The sequence below is a fragment of the Mytilus galloprovincialis genome, chromosome 6 (assembly GCF_965363235.1).
Source record: "Mytilus galloprovincialis chromosome 6, xbMytGall1.hap1.1, whole genome shotgun sequence".
Taxonomy (NCBI): Eukaryota; Metazoa; Mollusca; class Bivalvia; order Mytilida; family Mytilidae; genus Mytilus; species Mytilus galloprovincialis.
The window spans coordinates 83,874,339-83,886,742 of NC_134843.1; the positions used below are offsets into that span (position 1 = coordinate 83,874,339).

Below are 12,404 nucleotides of genomic sequence, written 5' to 3' on the forward strand. Positions count from 1 at the left end.
GAGACCTCTGAAGATCCTCGCCACGTAAAAAATAAGAGGGAAAACAAAGCATCAAAACAAATAAAAACATTGACAACAATAAGGCTTAACTCATCAGATGGATACATCTAATAAAAATCTGATTATTTCAAGAAAATTATCAATGCATATGAACTTATAATATAAAAAAAGATGTGGTATGATTGCCAATGAGACAACTCTTCAAAAGAGACCGTGTGACACAGAAAATAACAACTATAGGTCACTGTACGACCTTCAACAATGAGCAAAGCTCATACCGCATAGTTTGCTATAAAATTTCCTGAAATGACACAAAAAAAAAGTCTTGTAGAACAATTCAAACGAGAAAACTAACGGCCTAATTTATGTATAAAACAAGAGGCTGTCACAACGACAGCAAACCGGATTTATTAATATTTATTTGTGTCCTGGCAATATCACAAGAACCATTACTGATGAATGGTGAAAGTAAAAATCGTCAATATCAAATTTGACCTCCATTTTGTCATCAGTATCAACATATTAAAATGTGAAAAGCTTAGATTGAATGGTTCATGAGTAAATGCAACAACGTGAATGGAAACGCCATTTTACAATCTTTCAAGAACTATAACGCCTGAACGGCAAAAGTCAAAATCGCCATTATTAAACTTGACCTTCAGTTAGTTGTCAGTAACAACATATTAAAATTTTAAAAGCTTTGGCTGAACGGTTCATGAGTTAATGCACGGACAACATTTGATTGCCGCCCGCCCGACAGCCCGGCCGCCCGCCGTACAATCCCAAATCAATAACCGACATTTTTGTCCCAAAAATCCGGTTAAAAATGAACAAAAAACAAATATGTAACACAGCATCAAACGACAACCACTGAATTAAAGACTCCTGACTTTGGACAGGCACATACATTCAGAATGTTGCGAGGTTAAACATATTAGCGGGATCCTAGTCCGAGATTACTCTGACGTCCAGCTGGGTCCGTGGGACGTCAGATCTCGTCCCATATCAAAAAGTGGATATTTGCCCACCCAAAATAGATGCGCTGCTTCGTCGCTTCTTGTGCCGATTGAGGGCCTTGGAAGTATATAAATCGGGCATCAATCTATTCATTTTTCATTTATCTCTTCATTTATGTAAGTTTCACCTACCTGCCAACCTTTATTTTTCCATATTTTAACAGTTTTCACACAGACCCATCGATTTCTGCATTTTGACTTTCATTTTCAAAGATTATCACGTGACCACGAGAAAACAGTGCAAATGACCATAATGTAACACCTCGTTCATTTAAGATGCAAGTTATCTAAATGTCCGAGAGCTTCCGATTGTTATCGTGGTCGGAACTAAATGCTTAATACCGATTTCCTGTAAAGGAGGTGAAAAATCGTGGTTGGCTTCTAAATATTAAACATCGGTCTCCTATAAAAGAGGTGAAAAAATATAAATATTTGCATATCTGAGTCTCGAGGCTTCGAACTCTCTCGTAACTTGACGTCCATTTGAAAGTGAAAGTAAAAATGCAGAAATCGATGGGTCTCTATGAAAACTGTTAAAATATGGAAAAATAAAGGTTGGCAGGCAGGTGAAACTTACATAAATGAAGAGATAAATGAAAAATGAACAGATTGATGCCCGATTTATACAATTCCAGGGGCCTCAATCGGCACCAGAAGCGACGAAGCAGCGCATCTATTTTTTTTTTGGGGGGGGGGGGGGCAAATATCCACTTTTTGATATGGGACGAGCTCTGACGTCTCACGGCCCCAGCTTGTCTGTCAAAACAGCCGTTGGACGTCAGAGTAGTCTCGGACTAGCGGGATCCCAACACTCCCCTTAACCTGGGACAGTGGTGTAACAGTACAATATAAGAACGAACTACACAAATCAGTTGAAAAAGGCTTAACTCATCAGATGGATACAAATAGAAATACATCTTTCAAAAACAGAGAGTGGACGTGACCGAGTACTTGTACATCCCATCAACAAAAAGACACTAAGTACAGATCTGAGAGTACTCGCAGTTACTGACAGCTAGTTCAAAGCCAATTACAACTACTAAAAAGTAATGCATCTGAGACTAAATTATCAATCATTACACATCCAGAATCCAATGGCACGGTAAACAACATCTCCGTAAAAATGAGGATGTGCTATCCCGGTTGAAATAAGTTTTCTACAGGTAGAACCAAACTTCAAAACCAAATGTAGAATTTAGTAAAGATTTTAAGGGATTTGTGGTAACGAAATCCCTGACTTGATAATTTACCAGTAATACATAGATTTCGTTCATTAAAATCCAAAACGTTACAACAGACACGGGCATAGCGGAGGTGTTGTGATATACAAACACCATAAGATAGTGCCAAAGGAATATCACCATCCAAAAAGGGAAAATTAACAATAAGGAACGAAGTATGGAAAGCAAAACAAATACTTTTAAAATTATCAGTACATATGAGCATATAAATAGATCAATATTTTTTGCTTGGTTTTAAATGACTTTAAAAAAAACGACAATAAACTCAATTAAAATCAACAAAGCACTAAAATGACCTTTAATATTAAACTTTTTGGGGACAATTTTATCAAGCGAGATGTAAATATTTCTGTACTCAACCTTAAATTCCACTTATTTTTTTAACTTTTCGTTGTCGTATAATAGTTTGCCAGTTACATTTATTGACCGATATTGCATTTTGCGAAAACAAAATGTGATAAGCTGTTAAAAATCGTTCGAAATTTTAAATTATTTCTATCTTTACAATATATTTCAACCTCTCTGATAAATATCTAGCCTGGTTAATAAATGACAAATATTTTCAAATGGATAATGATTACTATGCACTCTCATTTGATACTGAACTGAAATGTATACTTAAGCTGAGTATTTGATATTCCTTCAAGAAAAACCAGTACACCCCTGATCAGATAGATGGTTTTGGTATTGTCCAAAGTTTTAATGTAAAATGGTACAACAGTTAATGAGATTTGGCCAGTGACTACTTTAAAACCATAATAAAAAAAAGTATGTGGTATGATTGCCAATTAGACAAATCGCCACAAAAGATCAAGTTTTACACATACATTTACAACAATAGGTCACCGTACGGTCTTCAACAATAAGCAAAGCCCTTACCGCACAGTCATCAATAAAGGGCCCGAATTGACAAATGTAAAACAATTCAAACTAGAAAAACAACAGAATAATTAATGTACAACACAATAAACAAACAACAAAAATGTAACAGCAACAAATGACAACAACTGAATAACAGGCTTTTGACTTGGGGACAGCCACATACAGAATGTGGTGAGGTTAAAGATGTCAGCGTGCGCCCAACCCTCCCTTACATCAGACATTAGTATACATAAACAGAAGATGTGGTATGATTGCCACTGGAACAACTCTTCACAAGAGACCAAAAGACACAGATATTTGCAACTCAGTATAGGCTACCGCACGACCTTCAATAATGAGCAAATCCCATACCATATAGTCAGCTATTAAAGACGTCAAAGGGACAATAAGGTTTATTTCAAATGGTGGTAGATCCAAATTGTTCTTCAAGTCATTGAATGCATCCCAATAAGAGATTATAAGAAATGTCTTTGTGCAACTGAAAATAAACATGGGTTGATAAGATTTGTAGGTACATTGTAACTATGCACTATCTCACTACAATGATTTTGATTTGCAAGAACACTTTTCCTCAGATGTCAAACATGATGAATTGTGAATTTAGACGACTGGAGGCGTTTCTTCAACCAACGCCACAAGACAGATTTGACCTATTTATTACATATGCAACTTTTTAGTTATTGGACCCCTGATGTCTGGCAAACCAACAGCAGCTCGCTCTCTTACAGGATGCGACACGTCTTCTCTAATCGAAATTGGCAAGGACAAAAATTACAAGGGGTCGGGAAAAACATGCATGTATCAAAAATTGTTATTCTAGCTTGTTCTTATATTCACACATATGTTGCAGTGAAATTAATTCACCGCGGATCAAAATGACCCCAGCATAAATAAACACATATTTTCGGCGCCATACAATGGCATCCAACTTTTTTCTCTAGTATTCCCTTACCTTTTCAAATTGATGTGCATATTGATTTCTAGTGTTAGTGTAATATGATTATAATAGACAGCAACTTTTGAAGCGTAATATCCATGTGAATCTTTGTTTGTAGTCCACACACACACACATATATATATATATATCGGACTTTCAAGTCTGCTGTATATCCCTTTATCTATAGATATAAAAAGATGTGGTATGAGTTCCAATGAGACAACTCTCAATCCAGGTCATAATTTGTAAAAGTTAATCATTATAGGTCAAAATGCGGTCTTTTAAACGGAGCCTTGGCTCACATCGAACAAGAAGGGTTCCAAAGTTATCAATGTAAAACCATTGCAATGGTCTTATCAATGTAAAAAACGAGAACCACATCAACTAACGACAACCATGTCTGTCGTTGTTTTATAAAAAAAGGGGACACATCTTCTCAATGTGCTATTGGTCTAGTACTGATTTATCTATTAATATAAAAATAAACTTCAAATACTATAGCATGTATATGAACATTAAGACTTAATTTTATAATTCTAACATCCTGTTAAGTTTAAATAATCAGCCAATAATTTTCATCATTTTTTTTTCATAACATCATGGACCAAGTGTTTACTTTGCAGTTCTTATTTATCCTCTGTTCTTTGTGGCATTTTAACAAAACTTTCCCAAAAATATTTTTATAGATGGCCGTATATTATTGCATAGCTGAATTTTAATTATGAATATTTTTTGTCGATAATTTCCGTAGATAAAGATATTTGTTTCATTTTCTTACATGTTGCAAGCGAGGGTATGTATCACTAATATTTGCTAATCATTCATGAATATTACTAGCTGTATTGGTGGAGCATTCCTAGCGCATGCTTCCATTGAACAAAATTCTCATTTAACACGAGAGACTACCGAGAAATTGTCCTAAATGTCTTAAATTTTCGATTTTTTAAAATCCCCCCTTTTGGCCTTTGACCGCAGTTTCCAAACATCTGCACCACTTTGACACTCTACGACATGCCATAATCAAAGGATATTATATTTATCTACAAATAAAACCAAAATTAGCCGTGAGGTATTTCGGTCCATTAAATTTTCAAAATGTATCTTGTTTGTCACCGTACTATTGATTGCAAGTTGAAAGAAGTCTGATTATAAAGGTTAATTGAAAGGTAGATGCCAGAAAGTATTCTAATCGTCAGATCTACGTATGAGCACAATATACGTTAAAATAAAACATTAAAAATAACAATCAAGGAAGTAATGGAAATTCGTAAAAACATATTATTGTTCTTAGAAATGTTACACACTCCAATCTGTTACGATAATTAGTCACGCACTGTTATTACAATGCTAGGTATATATAGTGTAATAGTTTTAATTATATGCAAGGTACGTCCAAAATGTATCATTCTATTATACATATACCGTTCATACTGTTGTCTATTTTTGTATTGGAAGTGGTGATGACAATAAGAAATGCCGATAGAAATCTTCTAACAACTACATCTGATTCTGGTAATTATAATATAGTGAAACTTATGTGTTTGGGTCTATATGCATTGGTTTTCTTTTCCATTTTATTCATTTTACTATGTTTTTATATGTTTACCTATTAACACTGAATTGAATATTATGTTTAAGGTGTTTGTTTTTATGGAAAAACGGCTGAACGAGTACTCAACATCTTGGCAACTGGTAGATACAGATCTTTATTACCTTCAGGTAACACACTTATACATTAAACAAATCAATATAATATTTAGATTTAGGTATATATATATATATATATATACATCTTCATGCCTTATATATCATGTACTGTAGTACGCCGCTAGATTAAAACTGACGAGGAAAGGTAACACACGGCCAGCGAAAGCTCTTTTTTTGAGAGCCCAGGTGGTCGTGTGGTCTAGCGGGACGGCTGCAGTGCAGGCGATTTGGTGTTACGATATCACAGAAGCATGGGTTCGAATCCCTGCTAGGGAAGAACCAAAAATTTGCGAAAATTTACAGATCTAACATTGTTGGGTTGATATATATATATACAGTCATTGCCAATGCTTTTGCTCTAACAGGTAATAGAAACTAGTAATCTTCCGCTCTTGTTTTTGTACACGTAAGTAAAAAAATATGTATATATTCAATGTTGATGGATACATTTTACGTGGTTTTACTTTTTAATGTCACAATTAGCCACTAAGTAACATGAGCACTTACTGAAAGTATGCTACTCATTATTGAAACTAAGTAGGGAAAATTATTAAAGAGTATTATGTTGTCTTCTCGATATTAATTATTACTAAACACCTTTTCTTACCCTTCCATCTACCAATGAAAAAGAAGTACAATATAAGCATTTGCAGTAAATGAACTAAAAAGTTATTTCAATTTCAAGATTTCAATGAGGTATATGTACCTTTCTGTGCATAATTGTAAGGCAGAGTTGATCAGAAGAAATTGACAAAAAAGAAAAACATTGTGTTGCTTTATTGTTTTGGCTAATACATATTGGCAGATTGTTTTTTAATTGTATTCTAACAGGGATTTATTTCAAAAATAATTATGTCATAATTTATTTTCTAAAAAATGCTACTGGTGTTGCGATTGGGAAAACAATTGTATAATTTAATCTTTATATTCTTTAAACTAAGTTCATTATTATACTCTAATAGTTTCTACGCTATTTCAGAAAAAAAAATTCAGGACTGCTCGGATTTACACCGAAAACATGATGGAAGTGGGGTGTACAAAATATACCCAGCAGGTGGCGCTGGATTTAAGGCATACTGTGATATGAAGACGGATGGGGGAGGATGGACGGTAAAATATATTGTGAAATAATTTGAGGAAGTAGTAAAGAAATCATGCGACTAGCGCAGTATATTGTTTCTTTATGTAAATAGTATTCTCAGCTGAATAATTTATTAATTGGCAGACATCATTGTTCCATTTTTTTGAAACTTTAGACTGATAAATAATATGCGCATATCTCATATACAATATTCATGTTTTTGGTTCATTCAGTAACATTATAAAAGAAATTATTAACTAACTACACTGTTATTGGACTTAAATATGATGAAAACTGCCTATGCAATATAATGTGTAAACTGGGCCAATATAGAATAACTCGGCCAATAAAGATTTGTTTCTGTATTGGCCGAGTTATTCTATATTGTCCGAGTTGATACAAGTGCAGGATTTCGGAACGTCTCTACATTTGACATCGAAAGACACGATAAACACAAACTGAAAGTAAACAGTTGTTTTGAAGACGCAGTTTTCATTTAGTTATCTTAAACATGCTGAAAATGTCAGTATAGCATACATTTCAGGCGAAAGACGGTCACTTTCATTTAAAAGGTACTTAGCAGCCGATAGAACTATTTCAGGTTTGGGGAACGAGTAGATTATCACAAAGTTCATTTCTTGACGACCTCATAATTTCACATCGATTTTAAATTAGTTTCTGCATAACACTTGCAATGGCAGTACCTTTCCAATTACTATTGATGTGTTCCGTCTAAATTTAAGTTGTAACACTTTATAGTGACTGAAAAGGGTAGAAAAATTCATCAGATGAGAAAATGCTGAAGACACCTGGAAACAGCACGAGATCATTATGTATTGCATCTAATAAAAAGAAACAAACTGAGATTTGGATAGTTCCACTTCAAGGTAAAAATATTTATCTCTTTTGAAATGAAATTAAAAAATATTGTAACACTGTAGTTAATTAATAAAGATATGATATACTGCAAATTAATTTACGATTCGTATATTGTACATATATATATTTTAACTCTAGGTTTTTCAGCACAGACAAGACGGTAGAGTAGATTTCCACAAAGGATGGGAAGACTATGTGAACGGATTTGGTAATCTGAAAACGGAATTTTGGTTAGGTGAGTATTTTCATTAAAAAAAATCAGAATATTGTGAATAGTTATCAAAAGTACCAGGATTATAATTTTATACGCCAGACGCGCGTTTCGTCTACATAAGACTCATCAGTGACGCTCAGATCAAAATAGTTAAAAAGCCAAACAAATACAAAGTTGAAGAGCATTGAGGACCCAAAATTCCAAAAAGTTGTGCCAAATACGGCTAAGGTAATCTACTCCTGGGGTAAGAAAATCCTTAGTTTTTCGAATAATTCAAAGTTTTGTAAACAGAAAATTTATAAAAATGACCATATAATTGATATTCATGTCAACACAGAAGTGCTGACTACTGGGCTGGTGATACCCTCGGGGACGAAACGTCCACCAGCAGTGGCATCGACCCAGTGGTGTAAATAGTTATCAAAAGTACCAGGATTATAATTTTATACGCCAGACGCGCGTTTCGTCTACATAAGACTCATCAGTGACGCTCAGATCAAAATAGTTAAAAAGCCAAACAAATACAAAGTTGAAGAGCATTGAGGACCCAAAATTCCAAAAAGTTGTGCCAAATACGGCTAAGGTAATCTACTCCTGGGGTAAGAAAATCCTTAGTTTTTCGAATAATTCAAAGTTTTGTAAACAGAAAATTTATAAAAATGACCATATAATTGATATTCATGTCAACACAGAAGTGCTGACTACTGGGCTGGTGATACCCTCGGGGACGAAACGTCCACCAGCAGTGGCATCGACCCAGTGGTGTAAATAGTTATCAAAAGTACCAGGATTATAATTTTATACGCCAGACGCGCGTTTCGTCTACATAAGACTCATCAGTGACGCTCAGATCAAAATAGTTAAAAAGCCAAACAAATACAAAGTTGAAGAGCATTGAGGACCCAAAATTCCAAAAAGTTGTGCCAAATACGGCTAAGGTAATCTACTCCTGGGGTAAGAAAATCCTTAGTTTTTCGAATAATTCAAAGTTTTAGTGATAGAATAAAGAACATTTGAAACCTGGTTGTTTGACTAAGCCAATGAAACACGTTCTCCGACTTGCATCGAGATCGATGTCGAAAGATACATTATCAATTTTATCATCGGTATAAAGACATCACTCGTAAATATAGCTCAACATGCAGACTTCTAATACGTTCAGGTATTTCACATCCAATTTTTTATGGAAATATTCTTTATAAAGCACAAAGGTGTCAGTATTCACCTCAGAAACTTACAAAACCTTTGAATAGACTTATTAAGAAGGGATATAATTACGATACTGTTGTCAAGTCATTAAAGATTGCATATTTTGGCGTTAATATTGAGTCACTGATAAGGTCTTTGCATCGGAACTAAACACATTTATTCTAAAAACAGTTGTTGGCATGACACGGGTTATGTTCTTCTCATATATGTTATGATGGTATGATACTAAACCCCTAACGGGAAGGATTGTGCCTGATGTTCATATGATGAAATCATAATCTTTCAGTCAGTTTAATTGAAGTCTGGAGCTGGCATGTCAGTTAACTGCTAGTAGTCTGTTGTTATTTATGTATTATTGTCATTTTGTTTATTTTCTTTAGTTACATCTTCTGACATCAGACTCGGACTTCTCTTGAACTGAATTTTAATGTGCGTATTGTTATGCGTTTACTTTTCTACATTGGTTAGTGGTATAGGGGGAGGGTTGAGATCTCACAAACATGTTTAACCCCGCCGCATTTTTGCGCCTGTCCCAAGTCAGGAGCCTCTGGCCTTTGTTAGTCTTGTATTATTTTAATTTTAGTTTCTTGTGTACCATTTGGAAATTAGTATGGCGTTCATTATCACTGGACTAGTATATATTTGTTTAGGGGCCAGCTGAAGGACGCCTCCGGGTGCGGGAATTTCTCGCTACATTGAAGACCTGTTGGTGACCCTCTGCTGTTGTTTTTTATTTGGTCGGGTTGTTGTCTCTTTGACACATTCCCCATTTCCATTCTCAATTTTATTATCAATGTTGTTTTTATATTGATTTTGTTAAACAAATGCATGAACTAGTATATGAGATCTTTCAAAATTATGGAAGCGTAGACAAAATGCAAGATGTTTATATTGTAAAATTAACAAATCTAACTTCTCGAACAATATTTTTTATAAAACAAGGTTCATCACACATGCCACAAAATATATCTTTTAAATAAAATTTACAAATAACATATTCGAGGTTCCTGAAGTTAAAAAAAACCTGAAACAATCGACTCAACATATCAATGCATCAATTCCTAGTTTAGCTGTTCTGTTTGATTTAACCGTATTTTGATTTTGTCTGCTTTAAGATGTTGTTTGATGTCATATATGTTTGGCAGTTCTCATATGATTTTGATAAATTTAAATAATGCTTCGAATTTAAGCGGCGGTATACACAAATAAGGTATTCATTTCAATATTTCACTTATTTCTTTATATAAAAAAGGTAATGACAAACTGTACAAACTAACATCTAATGGATATTATGAGCTGAGAGTCGATCTGGAGGATTTTAATGGCGATAAAGCATTAGCTAAATATTCTACCTTCTACATTGGTGACAAGTCAACTAACTACAGACTTACAGTGAAGGGTTACAATAGAACGGCAGGTTATTATGACATTTTCTAAATGAGTTTTTGCTACATTCAGTTTTCTTAATCACAGATAGATTGTTTGTGTATATCAAACTTGTTGATAGTATTTTGTTTAGATTTATATGGATCTGAAATAGAAAATTAGTCTTTTTCGCAATGTAAACAAGTGATGGATTTTTCATTACAATTATCACTTTACTCAAGCCGCTGATTATTGACAGGGGCTATCTTTAGATATATTTTATTCGTATATGTATTATCAAACATGTCTCATCTTAGCTTTTGTTCACAATTTTCATCAGTTAAGGACACCAATATGACGCTTACATTACAACATGTGTTTTGTGTGTTGTAAATTTTAAGATCACTTAATCATTTCTTATCACAAACGTAGTGTAGTTATGTATTTCGTTCAATTTCTTTAGTAATGTTATAATGTACAAATATTATTTCTATTATAAACAAAATACCATATATCTTTTGGATATTTCCGTTATAGTACATAAATACTTTGTTTTAGTACAGTCATTTCACGTTCCTATAAAAAGCCCTTTTGATTTTCTCCATAATACATTTTATTTATTCCGTGGTGATGAAACAACTGGGATTTTTTGTTTATGCTTTCCAACATGCATCAATAATAGAATATAGATCAATGATTACTATTTCACCATTGACCCGTGTACTCAATTACTTAATTATCGGCAGTTTCTGAAGACTAAGCCAATGACTATCTTTAGATATTTTAAAGTCGTATTTGGATTTATCAAAAACTAACTAACTAAGGATATTGTTCACACATTGAGTGCATTTTAAATTCGTGACATTCTTTTCTTAAATTGTTGACTCTGTGTTTGTTATCTTAGAAAACAAAAAATAACGAAATAAATGTCTCAGCATTGGTAATGTTGCTACTTTCACTAATCAATTGATGATTGGTTGTATTATTGATTGGAAATCGTTTTATTACACAACCTTAAAAGAAATAATAACAATGGTAGAATAAAGAACATTTCAAACCTGGTTGTTTTCATTGTCGATCATGGTCGATTCTATACACTTTTTTATTTTTAAATAATTCTAGGTGATTCTCTAAAGCACCATAATAATCGGCCTTTCTCGACAAAAGATAAGGATAGTACTGCTGACTGTGCTGACCAGTACAAAGGGGCTTGGTGGTATGGAACCTGTCATCACGCTAATCTGAATGGACTGTATCTAGGAAATAAAAAGGATAACAAAGGAATGCGTTGGGCTCATTGGAAAGCATCTCAATCAATGAAAACCACAACAATGATGATTCGTAGAGTACGAAAGTAACACAGTTGGTTAAACTTTTGAAAAATAAAAAATATATATTGCATACTCTGTAGCCAAGTTTTATCTTGTTTATGGTTCTAGAATAAACACACTTTAAAGATAAGGCTTTAAAAGATGTTTACTCCGATTGGTATTGCAAACATGGCAACATTCGCAGGCTTACGTGACATTTAACTGTTTTGTGTGTTATTGTGGCCATTAATAATGCTCAAATTGTCTTTTTAAGCATTATGAGCATAACTCATCTTGTTTTGGTAATAAAGCGCCCAACCTTCATATCTAACGGGGTCACTATTTCGGAAATCTAGGTCAAAGACACAGAAGAGAAAGATTTGCTGATTGACTGTCACGGTTATAGGAACGGAATTGTTTAAATATCCCACTCGAAGTAATGTCCTAAATATTGACCACAACTATATATGAATTTCAGGGTCAACTTTCCCAATAATACGTTAATAATTTACATCCAAAGTTTCGTTGCATATTGGCTTTTGTGTTTGTGGCATTTCAGTGTT

The 12,404-nt window shown here is 33.8% G+C and overlaps 1 protein-coding gene across 1 annotated transcript; it reads left to right on the top strand.

Moving 5' to 3' along the window:
* Positions 1 to 5,487: 5,487 nt before the first annotated feature.
* Positions 5,488 to 11,941, top strand: LOC143078366 (ryncolin-2-like). Its single transcript, XM_076253249.1, has 6 exons — positions 5,488 to 5,588; positions 5,715 to 5,795; positions 6,763 to 6,893; positions 7,882 to 7,978; positions 10,419 to 10,583; positions 11,654 to 11,941. The coding sequence occupies exons 1-6, from the start codon at positions 5,537 to 5,539 to the stop codon at positions 11,887 to 11,889; spliced, it is 762 nt and encodes a 253-aa protein (XP_076109364.1). The 5' UTR covers positions 5,488 to 5,536; the 3' UTR covers positions 11,890 to 11,941.
* Positions 11,942 to 12,404: the final 463 nt, after the last annotated feature.

Coding starts and splice junctions, on each gene's coding strand:
- LOC143078366 (XM_076253249.1), top strand. CDS start 5,537: ATGACAATAAGAAATGCCGATAGAAATCTTCTAACAACTACATCTGAT. Junction 6,894..7,881: donor CGGATGGGGGAGGATGGACG/GTAAAATATATT, acceptor TTTTAACTCTAG/GTTTTTCAGCACAGACAAGA. Junction 7,979..10,418: donor GAAAACGGAATTTTGGTTAG/GTGAGTATTTTC, acceptor TATATAAAAAAG/GTAATGACAAACTGTACAAA.